The 18,915-nt window shown below is 34.0% G+C and overlaps 1 protein-coding gene across 2 annotated transcripts in view; it reads left to right on the top strand.

Annotated features, from left to right (window-relative positions):
- AKAP6 (A-kinase anchoring protein 6) overlaps window positions 1–18,915 on the top strand; it is a 481,595-nt gene that overhangs the window by 408,552 nt on the left and 54,128 nt on the right. For both annotated transcript variants that reach the window (XM_079127203.1, XM_079127204.1), the window contains exon 12: window positions 15,356–15,571. In XM_079127203.1, coding sequence (XP_078983329.1) covers window positions 15,356–15,571 — 216 coding nt within the window. The remainder of the gene's footprint in view (window positions 1–15,355; window positions 15,572–18,915) is intronic.

Raw genomic sequence — 18,915 nt, 5'->3', positions numbered from 1 at the left:
GAGGGCCAGTGAGTACCCAGTCAACCATGTTGTCTTAATTCTCAATAAAATACTGGTACAACAGACTTCAACGTTTTACCAACACAACAGTGGAAGTTAAATTTTCTGTCGTGTGTACTTTGCTCAGGTGTGTGATTCTTATTATAAAGTTATTTGGTTAGACTTCGAAGATGTTAGAACATAACCATGACATGAGTAGAATCTGAGAGGTCATTTTATTCGGCTATCTGCACCTCATACCTATCCAGTTAAAGCAGCTGACCACAGTTAAAGTCATCGAAAAGGAAAATAAAAGAAAATTACAAAGGCATAAAAATGAAATTAATATTCTGTCACCCCCCCTAGAAGTTCATTAGAAAAGATGAGAATCACCTTGTAACTTATTGTAGAGGCATTCAAAATTTTATTTTATAATTTTTTTAAAAGTCCATTCCAGGGTGGTTGTGGTGGCACACACCTTTAATCCCAACTACTTAGGAGGTTGAGGTAGCAGGATCACCCTGTCTCAAAATAACATATAAAGGGGGCTGAAGACGTAGCTCAGTGGTAGAGTGCCCCTGGGTTCCATCCTCAGTAACCCCTCCCAAATGTCCTTCACAGACCACCATATGATATTTTTCCTGACCCAGTACAAGTTATACAGTATTTAATGCCAATGCCAGAAGATGTTAGAGGCCAAAGGATCATTGAATTTTAAAAAGAGGATATTCAGGACACAAAGAAGTTTTGTGATTTACTTGCTATCACACAAATAGTTATTGCCAAACTAGTGGAGATCCTAAGTTTTGGTTTCTTCCTTATTCCAAGTTGCTTCTAAATATAAACTGAATATAAACTAAAACACCTTTGTGATTAGATGACTTAAATAGTCTGTCTTGCTGACAAAATATTACATAGAATGAATAAGAGAACTACCCCCATGTATTCAATTTTTTGGAGGGGATGAGAGAACAACAATCAGGAGATATGGTATCTCTTCCCAGAAGAGAATAAAATATATTCCTTTAAAAGGAGAACCGGCTTCATTTAAGAAAATGTTCTTGGACCTCCAGTTTGTTTTAGCTATGAGATAAAGAATGAATTTCTTTCATTTCCATTTCACAAATTTTTGGAATGCTGCTTTAAGCTAAATAATCATCATAGCAATTTACTGGTGGCTACTATGTAGTCAGTGTCTCTTTACCACCTAACGTAGTAGTGGAAGAGTGATTTGCTGTTATAGATTAGTGGAACTTTAAAATGACCCTGACAGTGTGGTTAGTATTACTACATATCTGGGAATACTGAAAACCTATGAAAAGAAGTCAAGATGCCCTGGCTTCTACCACAAATGCAAAACAAGGGGCTAAGAGGCAAATTCCGAGTGGTCCAAACTCATAAGAAGTTGTCCTGTGTATTTTAGGTGCTATGGAAATAAAATAAAAAATATAAAATTTATAAAGCCATCTATGCCTTTGGCACTTCTAGATCAGGAATATTAAATGACTACTAAAAAAGGGGGTCTTTTTTAATGTTGAGTTTTTCTCCCTAGTGTCATTTTCTTCCTCTTTAGAAATTTTATTACCCAAATCTGACTTTATTCCCTCATTGTTCATATGCTCCTCGAGTTCTTGAATCCCATTTTGTCCATCTATAAGGTTCTAGAATCCTAGGAATGCTTCCCTAAAATATTAGTTCTTAACTTTTGTACTTCAGGTAAGACTGAGCTTTGTGATGAGCCCAGGAATGTCTTCACAGGAAATTTTAAAAAGCCAGAGGCAAGTCTGGAGAAACATGCTTGATAAGAGGAGAGTGGTGAAGTATAGCCAACTGTATGCAGATGAGAGTGAGAAAAATACCATGCAGTATGGTTGAGCAACTCATGAAATTAATTAGTTGAATAGTCTATTTTTCCCCTTGAGTCAGGTTGGCTGTGTGTTTCACATTATCCTTGGAAATTCCCCTTGGTTCACCCTTGCTCCTGTGTTTTCTAGCTTTCCTTCTTAATGCTACTTCATTCTCCAGGTATGGGCTTTATGACAAGCCCTTTCTTAAAGATTTTACAAAATGGATACAGTATTGCACTGTATGTTGTTATACAGAATTCTTTCCTTCCTTTCCTCCAGTCTGTCCTGGATATCCTTTGATCTGGCCAGTGAATTCTCTAGATCCACTAAAAACAAAGATGATTTTAGGTAGCTGGGACCAATAGATAGATAATCTAGAGAAAAAAAATCACCTTTATCCATCCCCAAGAATTACTTTGAAATGAGTCCTGTGAAATCAATGAGAGAAAACCTCAGTGGGTATTGTAAATATAATAGGTAAAAATAAATGACAATTAATGCTTTATCTGCTTATGAAAAGAATGATTGTGGGAGTTGAAAAAAGATATTTTGTAGTATAATGGTTAAGTTGCATTTATATCCAGCACCCTTTTCCCCTTATTGCTAAAAGTTACCTTTCTGTAATTGCAGACTAGTTTAGCATCTTAACATAATGGACATGTTTTTAAAAGATTATTGCCAAAAGTACATTCTTTATTCCAGGGAGACTCCATAATAGGTACCAGCATTTTAGTAATGATACAAGCAATCTGTAAGCTATTACAGTTTTCTTTAGAGTAACTTAATCTTCATATTGTTTTGTATGTCTGGAATTTTAATAGTGTTTTTAATTTGGAAAAGGAAGTATATAACATATTACTAATTACATGTGAATATGAACTAAGCACACAACCACTGAGCTTGATTCTTAAAAACAAACATATTTAAAAGTACTTAACCTAGTATAGAGAAAATAACAAAGAAATTAAGGAGTGCCACATAGGGATAAAACAACAGCTTTCATAGAATAACACGGGATCTGCATTTTTAGAATGCTTATTATATATTTATATTTTATCTTACAACTAAATAAAGCTAAGAGGTATAACAATGTTCCCTCATAAGTAAAATTTACTATATATTTTTCTATCAGATGAAAGTACAAACTATTAAACATAAACATGAATATTTATAAAACAATAATTATCTTTCCCTCAATAACATCACTTATCGAGGGGTCTCCAAGAATTTACAGTATTAATTAATATTCCTGGTGACCTTTAGTGATTCAGATTGATTGGTGAGTATACTAGATTGCAAGAGAAGTAGAATCTTTTTCTAGGTCAAAAGGGCTGGCTTTTCAGGGCCTGGAAGGTGACCTTACTGTCTTTGGGCCTCTCTTTTCTGCTGACAAGGTGAATGAATAGAGGGGAGGTGATTTTTCTTAAAAATGAAAATATTCCCAGGAAATATTTTGATTTCAAGTGGTTATAAGAAATAATTCAGTGTTTGAATCTGGACTTATACTGTCATGTACAGTTTCAAAACTGTTTTGACACTCAACCTGCTCTTTTCCAATGAGCTGATAGAGATGTGCTTGGTGAATGAATTCAGGAGGTTTTAATACTATTTTTAAAATCTAGCTTTTATATTAAGTAAACCAGTTTGTTATTTTGAAAGAAGTTATAATCTACTTAAAACTGTCATTCTCTGTTTCTGACTTGCAATTAGATGATATTTCCAAAATGTCAGACCTAGATTCTGCTTCTACCATCACCATAATAGAATGTGACAGCCAAGATATTATATCAATACCTTTTCCATAATTAGCAATAAGGATCCTGCCAAGGGTTAACTAGAAAAGTTTCATAAACATTTTTCTACAAATGGTCCTGAAGGCAGTATTATGCTTTAAAAAACTGCTAATGTAGCAAAGACTCATGACAACCAGGAGACAAATCTATGAGTAAAACTGTTTGGAGAGAATAGTTTTGTACTGTATGATGTATGTTATGTAAATGAGCTTATTAGGACTCTCATCTATTTTATTATTGGTGACCAATTTAATAGAGGCATTTAAAAAACAATATTTCTGCCTGACTCCTAGAAATGAAGAAGATACATTGATATAATTGAGAGCAAATGATTGCATGTCGTGCCATTTAATCATGTCATTTTTCAATTGCTATTTTTTGCACTTCACTGCATGCTTATAGAATATTTAGCTTCAGTATAGATTAAGTCCCAGAGTTTGCAACTGAACTGGATCTCTATATTGGCTGACGTTGTTTTTTAAGTTTGGAATCAGTTAAGATACCCAGATGTCATTTGCTATATTTAAAAAATATGCAAGTCATCATTCATACTTCATTTGAAGTACTTTAACTTTTTGTTTGTTTTGAATAATTACTTCTTCACAATTCTAGGGTGGAAATTCTTATTTTATATTATCTACATATAGTTAAGCACATAATTTTTTTGAGAGTGGTATTCTTGGTATCAAAAGAACTGTTTACCCATTGCTGAAAATGCATTTCCTAATGAACATTTTCTACCTTTGTTCAATCTCTTCTTTATTATTTGTATAATTTATACCTTTTTTGAGAGATAGTATGTTTCCTATTAGAATATGAGGTCCTCAAAAGAAGGTTTTGCCTGTTTTGTACACTGATGTTTCTCAAGCACTTGGAATAGTTTCCATTATAATATGTATGCCATACATACTTGTTTAACTAATGATTTGATTTTTTTTCTACCCATGCTCTCATAGTCACCTGGGTTTAAGTATTGTGCATATAACTAGCTCTTGTGTATTTGAGGACCTAGAAATGGGTCTTTAAAAGATTGGGTTTCTGAAATGTTTACAGGAAGAGGTTGTTGGCCACTTTATGGCTGTGGCCACATCTACTTAGAAGACAGGACCCAGTTAGTCTGAAAATGTAGGCATCTTAAAAACTTCTTCATATTTCTTATGAAGAGAAAAAATTATATATCATAGTTTTTTTTTTTTTTTTTAATGAATTGGCTTTGAATTCAGGCTTCCTGGGTTAAAATTCTGCCTTTGCTGTTTATTACTTCTGATCAGTTATTTAACTTCCCCTCATCTCCAATTCCTTATTTGTAAACTAGATGATAATCTCTTTTTCCCTCTCTCTGTATGTGTGTTTGTGTGTATGTGTGTGTGTGCACATGCACATACATTGTGTGTGTGTGTGTGTGTGTGTGTGTGCGTGTGTGTGTGTGTGTGGCTGTGGCGATTAAATGAGTCAATACATACAAAGTACCTAAAAATTCATGGCACTTACACATAAAAAATATTATTCATTAGTACAGGGAGTGAAAATAACTTAAGAAAATTCTTTAAGAATAGTGCTATAGTAATTGATAAATTCCAATGATTGTCGGTTTTTGCTTTCAAGCAAGTCTTGATGAAATAGTTGAAGATAGCATTGTTTTTATCTACTTTTGGTTTGGATACATGTAATCAACTTGGAATGATCTTTGGTAAACTACATGAAGTACACCCATTGTGTCAGGTCTCCCATTTTTGAACTGACACCAATAATGCAACAGAGTACAGTTTTATAAGATGTAAATAATCATGTATGAAATTCTTCACTGAAATAATTTGATTTAATTAAGATTCTTCATTTTCTACATTTGTTTCAACTACTCTTCCAGACCCAGTCTTTTTTGTGTATCTTTTCTGTTTATGTTTCATGATATTTCTAGAAATAGGACAACTATATTAAAAATTGTACTACCTTATTATCATATAGCAGAATGTCTCTATAGGTTTGTAGTAATGACTTTATCCCAAAATTTGTAGGTTTGTTATAATCAATACTAGATACAATCATACTTGGGAATCAATCTCACAAAAGAGGTGAAAGACCTCTACAATGAGAACTACAGAACACTAAAGAAAGACATTAAAGAAAACCTTAGAAGATGGAAAGATCTTCCATGTTCTTGGATAGGAAGAATTAATATTGTCAAAATGGCTATACTACCAAAAGTGCTATACAGATTCAATGCAATTCCAATTAAAATCCCAATGACATACCTTACAGAAATAGAGCAAGCAATTATGAAATTCATCTGGAAGAATAAGAAACCCAGAATAGCTAAAGCAATCCTTAGCAGAAAGAGTGAAGCAGGGGGTATCGCAATACCAGATCTTCAACTCTACTACAAAGTAATAGTAACAAAAATGGCATGGTATTGGTACCAAAATAGAAAGGTAGATCAATGGTACAGAATAGAGGACGCGGACACAAACCCAAATAAATACAATTTTCTCATACTAGACAAAGGGGCCAAAAATATGCAATGGAGAAAAGATAGCCTCTTCAACAAATGGTGCTGGGAGAATTGGAAATCCATATGCAACAGAATGAAACTAAACCCATATCTCTCACCATGCACGAAACTAAACTCAAAATGGATTAAGGACCTCGGAATCAGACCAGAGACCCTGCAAATTATAGAAGAAAAAGTAGGTCCAGATCTTCAACATGTTGGCTTAGGACCAGACTTCCTCAACAGGACTCCCATAGCAGAAGAAATAAAAGCAAGAATCAATAACTGGGATAGATTCAAACTGAAAAACTTTCTCTCAACAAAGGAAACTATCAGCAATGCGAAGAAAGAGCCTACAGAGTGGGAGAAAATCTTTGCCAATCATACTTCAGATGGAGCACTAATCTCCAGAATCTACAAAGAACTCAAAAAACTCTACACCAAGAATGCAAATAATCCAATCGACAAATGAGCTAAGGAAATGGACACTTCACAGAAGAAGATCTACAAGCAATCGACAAACATATGGAAAAATTTTCAACATCTCTAGTAATAAGAGAAATGCAAATCAAAACCACCCTAAGATTCCATCTCAAGTCAGAAAAGCATGTTCTTTACAAGAGATGGTGCTGGGACAACTGGATATCCACATGTAAAGGAATGAATTGAATCCCAACTTTGTACCACATGTAAAACTAACTAAAGATGAATCATAGACCAAAATGTGAGAGCTAGAACTATTAAAATCAGAAGAAAAGAGGAGTAAGTGTTCATTACCTTGAGTTAGTCAGTGTTTTCCTTCAATAACATGAGAAGTAGGCATTCTGCTATATAATAATGAAGTGCGATTTTTAATATAGCTGTCCTACTTCTAGAATTATCATAAAACAAACACAAAAGTATACAAAGAAGACTGGATCTGAAAGAGAGTTGAAAAAAAAAGTTGGGGGAAACTCTAAGTTTGTATTTGTAAGTGTATTAATCCTTGCACCCACCCATGGCAGCAGAAACATAATGACTGGTATAAACGGAGTCACGTAATTTATTTCATATCAATGGAGTCATGTAATATATGACCTTCTGTGTGTAGCTTTTTTCACTTAGCATAATGTTCACAAGGTCCATCCATGTTGTAGTATGTGTCAATATTTCATTCCTTTTTATTGTCAAATAATTTTTTGTCATATGAGTATGCTATGTTTTGTTTATTCACTCATCAATTGATAGATGTTTGGGTTGTTTATACTTTAGGGCTATTATGAATAGTGCTCTTATAAATACTGTGCCCAGGCTTTTGTGTGGTCATACGTTTTCAGTTCTCATGAGTACATACATAGAAGTGGGGTTGCTGGATCTTAAAGTAAGTCTGTGTTTAAATTTTGGACAAAATGTCATACGGTTTTCTAAAGTAGCTGCACCATTTTACAATCCCATTGACAATGTATGAGGGTTCCAAATTCTCTAGTATTGTCAACACTCTTTATTTCTGTCTTTTTTATTTTAGACAACCTAGTAGGGACAAAATACTATCTAGGTACGTTTTAGATTTGCATTTTCCTGATGGCTAATGATGTTGAAGTTCTTTTTATGTGTTTATTGGCCATTTTATGTCTTCAGAGAAATGTCTAGTCAAATACTTTGCCCATTTAAACAACTTTATTGTAAGAATTTTAAAATATATTTTGGATATAAATCCTTAATCAGGTATATAATGTTGAAATATCTCTTCCCATTTTGTGAGTTGTCTTTTCACTGTTTTTGTTGTTGTTGTCATTGCTTTTTTGTACAGGAGACTGAACTCAGGGGCACTCGACCACTGAGCCACATCCCCAGCTCTATTTTGTATTTTATTTAGAATCAGGGTCTCACTGAGTTGCTTAGCACCTTGCTTTTTCTGAGGCTGGCTTTGAACTTGCGATCCTCCTGCCTCAGCCTCCCAAGCTGCTGGGCTTACAGGCATGCACCACTGCACCTAGCTTTTTCACTTTTTCAATGGAGTCATTTGAAATTCAAAAGTTTTAAGAAATCCAAAAATTGCTTGTACTTTGGTGGTACATCTAGGAAGTCAAAAAATCTTTTCCACTTTTCACGTCATTCTAGGAAAACATTGACTAACTCAAGGTAATGAACACCTACTCCTCTTTTCTTCTGATTTTATAGTTCTAGCTCTCACATTTTGGTCTATGATTCGTCTTTAGTTAGTTCTACATGTGGTACAAAGTTGGGGTTCAATTCATTCTTTTACATGTGGATAAGTTGTCCCGGCACCATTTCTTGTAAAGACTATTGTTTCGTAACTTAATTGCACCAATAACCTTTAAACTTCATTTATTTTATTGATAAGCATTCAATTTTAATCATTAACACCCCATATTTAATCATAAAATAAGACTTTTATGAAATATGTTAGCCTTGATTTTATAAACATTATTTTATCTAAACTATTGCAGCATCACAACACTAAGTCACATTTTGTTTCTACATCTGAACTTGTTATTGTATGGTGTTACTTTAGATCCAATCTAAAGTAACTCCCCATCTACTTTCTGTTGTCCCCAATTTATTTTATAGCTCTTGTCACTATTTGATATTTTAAAATATTTATTTATGTTTTATTTCTAGCTTCCCACACCTGCACACATTAAAATGTAAGTTCTATGAATAAGAAATCTTGTGGACTTTGTACACTACTATATTCCTACCACTGAGAACAATGCCTGGCATGGTATAAGGCACTCAATAAGTACATTGAGATGAATGAATGGATGGTTTAACAATGATTATCATAATACCCACTTGCACTTCCATGATAAAATGTTACAAAAATTGTGGTTTCTTGACCTTTTCTTCTGTGCATAGTGACGTCTATAGTTGCTTCCCTCCTCCTTTGTAATCTTCAGCATCGTACACAGCTTAGTTCTAACTTGTGCATCCTAATCTATATACTGCAGCAAGTAATGGACTTCCTCATTCCCCAAGTAAATTCCCATAACATAGCATATATATCAATTGCACCTTACACTGGATCATATTCACAAAGCATTTTCACCTCCCTTACCTTATTTTAAACCTATAACAACCTGATGAGTTAAATCTTATCAAAAACCTTTGCTTTGCATTTATTCCTCTCACTTTGAAGAATCAGCATTTTCTCTTTCTAGCCAAATTATAAGATCTTAAGAAGAGGTAACTCTTCTTATTATATGCCTCTCATCCATCAATGTTAATCCTGTAATGAAAAGTACAGTGTTTGGCACATAATTGATATTCAATTATGTTTATTGCTATAAGAAATATCATTCATATGACTGTTGCTAAACTTGCCCCCCAAATAATGATCTGGAACTAACCAATCAAAATCATCTTCTGAAATTGTGTAGAGTGCCAGTAAAGCCTCTCATTTTCCCCACTTCCTCTACATGCTGATTGGACCATTGACTGCAGGCATAAACATTATCTGCACATGATCCCTTTTACCTTCCTGGACATCTTCATTGTTATGTTTTACTGTGTAAACTTTCTGTTAGCAGGGCTTCTATTTAATTTAGCACAATGTCACATGTGTTGGAGGTATTAACTAGCAAATGACATTTGAAGTAAAAGCCCTAATATTGGATGAAAACAACATAACACAAGTTCAGTGATAATTACATTGAAAATTTTGGAGATCATCAAGAAAATATTAATAATATAAAGATATGTTTAGATGAAAAGACCTATTCACTGATTGCATTAGTTAGCTTTCTGTTACAAAAAGTTATATACCTGAGATAGCCAACTTAAAAGAGGTTTGTTTTGGTTCAGTTTTGGAAGTTCCAGATCATGACAGGTTAGCCCCATTGCTTTGGACCTGTAACAAGGCAGCACACTAGATGTTAGCAAGTGATGGAGCAAAACCACAAACCTTCTAGCCAGGAAGCAAATAGACAACAAGGAAAAGTCCTACAATTCTCTTTAGGGGCATTCCCCAAATAACGTAAAGGCCTCCCACTTGACCCACTTCCTAAAGGCCCCCACCTCCTCCCAGGAGTATCACCCTAGAGAACAAACCAAATGTGGGTCTTTGGGGAACATTCAAAATCTGAACTATTGCATTGATTCATTCATTTATTTATATTTTTCTCATTTGATGACAATAAGAAAAAGATTAATCACTCATTATCATAGTCCTTTGACTTTTATCTCAGTTTTATTTTGGAATCAGAATTTATAACTTCTGTTTTTATACTAATAAAAGTATCTATTTGACATGATGCTTTTATCTGAAAACTAAGTTTCTCTATTCCTGTGGACTTATCTTCTCAGATTTTTGCATGTAGGGGAACCACCTGTATGGCTTGTTTGACCATACCTCACTGGGCCTCACCCCAAAGTTCCTGATTCAGAAGATATGGTGTGGCCCCAGTGAATTTGCAGTTCGAACAATTCCTGGGTGATGCTAATACTCGTTGACCTGGGAATAAGACTTTGAGGGCCTCTGCTCTAGAAAATTTGGTCACAGGTGGCAGACAAAGAGAAGGCAACTGCCCATTTCATAAAAACAGGGGAATGAAGGGAAGGGAGCAGGAATGGAAATAGAAAAGACAGTAGAATGAATCGGACATATGTTTCCTATCCTTACATATGAATACATGACCAAAGTAACTCCACATCAGGACTGGGGTTGTAGCTCAGTGGAAGAACGCCTGCCTAGCATATGTGTGGCACTGGGTTTGATCCTCAGCACCACATAAAAATAAAAAATAAAGGTATCATGTCCATCTACAACTAAAAAGAAAATTTAAAAACAAAATAATGCTACATCATATACATAAACAACAATCCTAATTGGAACAAGTTATGCTTATTCTTATGCATGTATAATATGTCAAAATACACTCTACTGTCATGTTTAACTAGAAAGAACAAATTTTAAAAAAATAGGTATTGGTAAATAAGTGATCAATCTAGAAGTAATGTTTGCCTTTATAAATGGAACTGCTTCATAGTTTCCATTTCAAATCTCATATTACCTAAAGTCCTATCACTTTTTTTATATTGACCTACCTAATGATATTAAATTAGTATGCTGAATAAAATTACATAAGAGATTTTGGAGACAAATTTTGTGGAGTTTCTCAGAATTTTTTCTGTTTTTAATGTATATTGAGTTTTGGTGTTTTTGAACCATTGTTTTCCTCTTCATCTCTCTCTTTTATTTATTTTAACAGTTCTTGAACTAATTGTAGTTGTTCTTTTTATTGTAAGTTCATTTACATCTTCATGTGAAGTAGATTACATTTGTTCAATGTCAAGTACGTGTACCTACAAGTAAATATAATATTTTTATGTAAAACATTAGCATTTGTGATACAATTGAGATATAATGAAGAATAAAATAGCGGCACTGAAAGTCCCTTCAATGACATTATACTGAATCCAGTATCAGTAATAATTTTGTCACGTTTGATTCAGTATATGAATGATTTAAACAGTTGAAAAATTGACCAAGGATGTCAGGAGATAAACCAAAAAACACCCTTGTAAACCACCACTGGTGAATTAGAAATCAGATCGACAGCTTATAAATGTAAAACAAAAATCTTCCTGTTAGCAACTCTCTTATAATGTGAGCCCTTCCCATGGGAAAAAATGTGTTTAGAGTGTGTAGATCTGATCTTTGTAAAGGAAAAATAGACGTAAGAATTTTTATTTTATTTTTTATGCTTCTCATTTTTATAGCAAATCTGCCTTTTTTAGAAAAAGGAGGAAAATGAATAGAAACATAAGTAAATAGAAAGGGGCATTAGAAATTTAAAAGTAGCACACCAAACTACACCCTAACCATTGGGTTTCTGAGATGACGCTAAGATAATTGACCTCTATACTAACAGAGGTAGCCTTGCAGAAATAAATTGCCAAAAGGGTACCAAAAGATAGCTATATATTTGGAAAACTTTTCTTTGACATATTGATATTAGTTATACTTTTCTTTCTTTTGAATTTCCTTTCCCTCTTCTTGTCTTATACTTCTCTGGGAGGGCAATATGACCATGCATAGGAACCAGTATGACCTCATTAGATATTAAGGAGAATGCTTCAAAATTACCAATAATAGAAGGCATTCCAAACTTTTCTATGCTATAACTCCTTTTCCATCCACTTTGTTCTCTTATTTTTCCCAACATATGAAGCACCCAAAGCTAGTTGTTAAAGCTTGTTTTCCACCTTCATATGTCTCTGGGTCTTCTATCCCTACAACTACTATCACCCATCTTTTATCTTGGACCTTTTGGATTCTACCATTTCCTTAAAGATTTCATTAGTTCCTCCAATATTGACCTGCACAGAGTCCCTTCCATCTCTGTGTTATACTGAATTTATGGTTATACTTGTTGGTATAGTTCACCTCCAGTAGACTTTCAGCTCCTTGAGGAAAGGAGCAGTAGCTTGTTCATTTTTGAAACCTTCATTCCTGAAAGAGTACTTTGCAAATTGCAGGTGCAGTACATATTTGAGGAGGTCAGAGTAGCAGAGAAGAGGGAGATAAAGACAAGTTTGTCTTATGTCTGTGCCTTACTTAAATTGCTTAGGTTGGTTTTCTGTTTAGAAGCACATCTCTCTGAAATGTAAGACAAAAATAGTCATAATAATCTTATGTAGTTATATTTATCATTTCTCTGTGCATAGTTTATCATGGAAGTAATGTAAACTACTGATTCTGAGAAACATCACCATCAAATCCACTGATTTTATTTGTATGTGTTTGTGATTATAAATAAATTTGTATATTTTAATGTTGTCATGGAAACACATTTGTGTAGAAGAATGTTATTTTGTCAGTTATAACTCCTATTAAAAAAAAGTACTGAAAATATTTGACCATGTAAAATTTTCAATTTTCCTCTCCTTTTGAAGAGTACACATATAGAATAACTTATTAATCCAGAATGTAGACTAAACCCTTTAGATATTTAAAGTTAAAAAAAGTGTAGAATTGTGAAGATCCAAAAATCAGATAGTGAATATCAATAGTAACTGCTTTTACATTTTTAAACCACCATATTCATCTTAATTCATGTAAATTAAGATGAGGGGTGGGGGTTTTCTGAATATTTAGATATTTGATATATTCTAGATACTTACAAAGATTATGGCCAATGATATCTATAAAAATTTCCCCTAGCAACCTCAGGTGTCCTGTTTCAGAACTTCAAAAATGCCTGTGAGGGTGAATGAAGCCCATATGGGCACTTGCAGATGTTACCTTGTATGGCCTGTGCTGACTCCATATACACCTTTACTGCAATTCATTGTAAATTTTCCTTAGGCTAAGAACTTTGGGATTTTTTGTTGGATTGAAAAATGCAGTAACTGTTCTATTTAACTTCAAAGAGTCATTTTAAAAATCCAGGACCATGACACAAAACATCTCTTTTGATTTTTCCTGCCCTTTACTTTTAATAAATTAACCACAAAACAAAAAGCAAAATTCTCAGTATGCATTTCCTTAGGAAGCATATGAACCAATTTCAACTGGTGATATTATCTTGAAGTATTCAGTATTGGGCCAAAAAATTGACAAGTATGAGGTGGACTTTGTAGGTTGGAATGCTCAACAGCTGTTGTTGAGTAACAGTGTATAGGATGTGTAGGGTGTGTGTGTGTGTGTGTGTGTGTGTGTGTATCAGAAAGAGAGAGAGAGAGAGAGAGAGAGAGAGAATATGCATGTGGATTGAGAAGGGACAGCTGTCAAAATTGGAGGAGGAGATGGAAACAATGTTGTTGCTTTAATGGGCTCTCAAATTTTATCTTTGAATGTCTAGGAGTTTCCCTTCAATTAGCAGTGAACTAATGAATAGTATCACTAAAGAAATTTGTCAGACCTGGTGTTTATATCAGGAGTTATATAGGAAAATTGTAATGAAATGTAGGAAAATAAATAAGGGTAAATCCAGGAAACGTAACTGAAACTACTGCAGTGGTATAAATTGAATAATAAAATTCCTCGTCATATTTTGCCATAAATAGAGGTTTAGGAATTTGTCATTCACCTTATTTAAAATTCAGAAATATTAAAGGTACAGGGTTCTCTCATTATAGAAATAATAGAATTCCAGCTATTACTGAGTTACGGTCATTTAAATGGCTATAGCATGCATTATATCAATAAGTGGAACATCTGTATGAAATGTCCACCTGCTGATCTACTACCCCTACTCCATGCACATTTCAATGAACTGCACTTAATCATTTTAAGACTTCTTCTAATGAAGCCTTATCTAGATTAACATTTTAAGCACAAATACTTTCAGGCATTAAAACTCTCACACTAAATGAAATTGCATTGTCTTGTTTACCCTTGTTGATTAATAAGCAATCTGTTAACTGTTAGAACAGTCCAATTGTGGCAGTAGAGGGAGATTAGTAATTCAGTGATGTTTGTGGATATAATCATCATTTCTCCTGAAGGCTTTGAATTAGAATATCACTTACACACTATCCTTAGGCAAAGAAAGGATATAATATTTTTAGACATGTGTACCCACTATTTTGCTTGAATTGTTCAGCTTAGGGTCACTGCAGCAATACAAATGCTTCTGGGGGCAAAATGCTATTTTGATGCGTGCATATCCTTCTTAAATAGTGTGATGTCTATTAAAAGAAACACAGCAACCAACAAATTGTGCAGTAATAATCCAGTATCTTAATTTCTGTTTTCAGAACATTATTGCTTTGTTAATCAAGCTTCGGAAGACAAATACCGTTTATCTTTTTTCTTTTTCAGATAATAGCTTTTATATATAAAAATTATTTGCACCCTTATTTAATTTACTCTCAGCCAGTAAAAAACTGAACTTGTTCTTTTCAAAGAATTTAGAAATTAATTTGGAAAAAGTCCATTTTATTGTGGAGGATATTTCAATCTTTTTTATTTCCTTTGACCTTGAGAAAGCATGTCAATCTGTTTGGCATTCACATGCCCTAAATAATTTACTTCATTAGGTCAGAAATTGCTAATTACCTAGGTGTCAAGGTGGGAACCTACATTTTAGAGGAAGAAATAAGTGAAAAAGGGAAGAGGAAAAGAATGAAGCTAATTTCTCCAGCATTAGTTAGCTGTCTATAGAGACTCCAGGGCCCTTCTTGTCCTGTGTTTCTAACTAGCTTATCATTAAAATTCAAAATTATGGTGGAAGTGAGCATTTCATGTTTTAGAGAACTCTGCCCTGTAAACTTTCAGATATTGGTCTTTCTCTGTGTTGCAGTCCCTCTGTCGTGAAATAAAGCAGCGACGTCGAGGAGTGGCTTCCATTTTGCGATTATGCCAGCATCTACTGGATGACCGTGAGACCTGCAATCTGAATGCAGACCACCAGCCCATGCAGCTGATCATTGTGAATCTTGAAAGAAGGTGGGAAGCCATAGTCATGCAAGCTGTCCAGTGGCAAACACGACTACAAAAGAAGATGGGAAAGGAATCTGTGAGTGAATTGCTTTTTTTTTTTTTTAGTGTAATTGTCTCTTGGATTATGTTTTAGAAAAAAATAATTTTCTCACAGCTTGGAAAATGTATTTGTCTTTTAAGTGATTTTGCTAACTAAAGATTAGTTTCACCCATTAAGTGAAACTCCATTTGTGATAACACAAGAGTTACTTGTCTTACTGAGATGCCTTTTAGGATATCCCATTTCCCTTTTTATTCCTTTATTTTAGTTTATTAATAGGATACAGAGTGCAGATACTTCAAATGGTCCAACTGTTCCCCTCATTGTCTTTCTTTTTAAAAAATCAAGTGGAGATTTCACTTCACCTTACCACCTAAGCCTTTAATTCTTTCAGTCATTCCTTCATTAATGAAGATATTCATTAATCATAAAAAATGCCCCATGAGTATTTTGGTAGGAGGTGAATTAACACTCTCAGTTTCTTGAGCAACCTATGTGTTTGGCAGACAATGCGGTGACCTGATGTATATTGCTTACCTTTCCCTTACTTGATATGGATTAACACCATCTATTTGTATGTGAATCCCCCATCGTTTCTACTTGTAGCTCCTTCTAACAGAGTTAAATTGCTGAGAACTGGCAAGTTTCTTCTTAGAGTTTTAATGTCATGATCACAATGGGGGTAGTCATTCCTTTTAGGATTTTCCAAATTGCGCACAGTTTCAAGCTGTTGCTAGATGAAAGAAATAAGACTAGAAGTTGTTTTATTATAGTACAAAATGTATTGTTCAGAAAGTCTTCTTATTCTTATGAGAAATAATTTATTGATAAAAAGATCGTATTCCCCAAATGACCTCAAAATCAGTGGCTATTGGTTGAAGGGCCAGCTCTCATATTTGACTTACATAAACAAAATATGTATGACATAGAATGGAAAGTTTTCCTTATAGGATTATATTTTCAGTTCTATGTCTGTGGAAAGTTCAGGATTCAAAAAATTGAAAAATCAAATGTAAAAATCTTGTCATCGAAAAATAGCTTCCTCCTATGAATTCTAATTTACAAAGCAGTATTTGCTTTAATATTTAGTTTCAGATCTTTGGCATTAGGGACTCTGAACAGAAGGAATAGTGAATCAGTAAACCTTCTTGTTCTTTGCATCTGTAGCTATGTTGAGTTTAGGGGTGATTTTCCCTTCAACATTTCTGTTTCATTGTTTTGAGCTGAAGTTGTTGAATTTCTTAAGACTTCTAAATTATACCAGTAATCAGAGTCTACATAATTGGATGTCTTTTCTTAAAATGACCTGTTTGCTTTGAAGCTATTTAACTGGCATGTTTTTCTTTTTCTTTATTTTTTTTTTTTTCCTTTTTTGAGAGTATATGGAAGGGCAAGAGGTTATCAATATTTTTTTCTAAGCTTTGAAGCCTGTAAGTTCAATATTGGTGATAATAAGCTTGGGCAAAATCCAGCTGCAGCAGGGAAAGTTCTGACATTTGGAAGTATTCAAACTGGTTTAGAAGATACAAACTGGTTTCCATTAAGGATTTGTTTGAAATCATATGATAAGGGATACTGGACTAGATTTCTACAGACCAAATGTAGGCATTTTTATCCTACTTCTATGGTACAGGCAAGTTTTAGCTTTGAGAAGTGGGGACTGTTTTTTAGAGATTCAAGTTACTATGTAGAGATAGATACAAGTTACAGACAAAGGCTCACCATTGCTGAATACATAGGTTATTTGGATGACGAAGATAGCAAATTAAGTTCTTCTGTGCTTAAAAAAATGGTTGAAAGTCACTCTCAGGAAGGGATGGAAGAATAGAGTGAACTGATTCCAACTTCTATTTCTGTATCTTCAGGGCCTGTGATATCCTTGCACGTACTAGGTGTTTGATAAATATTTGCAGAATGGATCCTCTTGAGTCTTCAGCAGAAGGAGTCACCAGAAAGGATAAGAAAGAACAATCTATGAATTGTTCTTCAAAGCTTCTACAAATAAAAATCTTAACAAATATTAAAAAACAAAAAGCTTCTACAAGCTTTGAAGGAATAGTTCCCTTTCTTTTCAGTCATAAGAAAGCCACAGAACATGTGATAGAGTATGTGATACAGTGTTAAGGAGGATTTTGCTTCAATAACTGAGTAAAATTTGACTAAATAATGCTCTGGTCTTTCTCAAAAATATAAAAGCAAGACCAGAAAGGATCAAACATTTTCAAAATAACTTAGCTATATTCAGGATAAAGCTCAAGAATATTTATAGCAATATAAATACCCAGTATTCAACAACATAAAATTTAGAATCTGGCATCTGATCAAATGCTACCAGGCATGCAAACAAAAGCAGGAAAATTTAGCTAATGAGGAGAAAAATATCAACCAAAATAAATGGATCAAGAAATAATATAAATGATAGAATTAGTAGATAAGAACATTAAAAGTTATACTTTCATTCCATATATTCAAGATGCTAAAAAAATATTGAGCATAATAGCTAAAAGCATTGAAGATACCTACCTGAAATAAAATTTCTAAAGATTAAAGCTACAATTACTTACATTAAAAAATACACTGGAGTCCTTGGAGAGGCACACAACTACAATTACTGGAAGGTGGTAACTCACTGGTAGAGTGCTTGCCTAGCACATGTGAGGCACTAGATTCAATCCTCAGTACCACATAAAAATAAATAAATAGATAAATGCAGGTATTGTGCCCATCTACAACTAAAAAAATATTAAAGAAAAAAGAGGCTAAGGCAGGGGATTGCAAATTTGAATTTAAGTTTGGCACCTTAATAAGACCCTGTCTCAAAATAAAAAGTAAAAAGGCTTGAGATGTAGCTTAGTGGTAGAGGGCTCTCAGTTCAATTTCCAGTACAAAATAAACAAACACACACCCAGGATAGGATTAGAAGCCAATGGGACATCACAGAAGAAATAATTCATAAGCCTAAAAATATAGCAATAGAAACTACCCCAAAAGAAACAAAAAACAGCATCAGTGAGCTGTGAGAAAAATTTAGTCAGTTCAATATACATACAGTTAGCATCACTAAAACAAAGGAGGAAGGGACAAATAAGTTTTGAAGAAAAAATGGCCAGAACCAGGCATCACGGTGCAGGCCTATAATCCCAGCAGCTCAGGAGGCTGAGGTAGGAGGATCACAAGTTCAAAGCCAGCCTCAGCAACAGCAAGTCGCTAAGCAACTCAGTGACCCTGTCTATAAATAAAATATAAAATAGGACTGGGGATGTGGCTTGGTGGTCAAGTGCTCCTAAATTCAATCCCTGGTACCCCTTTCACCACCCCCCAAAAGAAAAAGAGAAAAGAAAAAATACTCAGAATTTCTAAATTTGATGAAAACTATAAAC

The sequence above is a fragment of the Sciurus vulgaris genome (genome assembly GCF_902686455.1).
Source record: "Sciurus vulgaris genome assembly, chromosome: 2".
Taxonomy (NCBI): Eukaryota; Metazoa; Chordata; class Mammalia; order Rodentia; family Sciuridae; genus Sciurus; species Sciurus vulgaris.
Note: the sequence above shows the minus strand (reverse complement) of the source record. Positions and strands in the feature narration are given on the sequence as shown.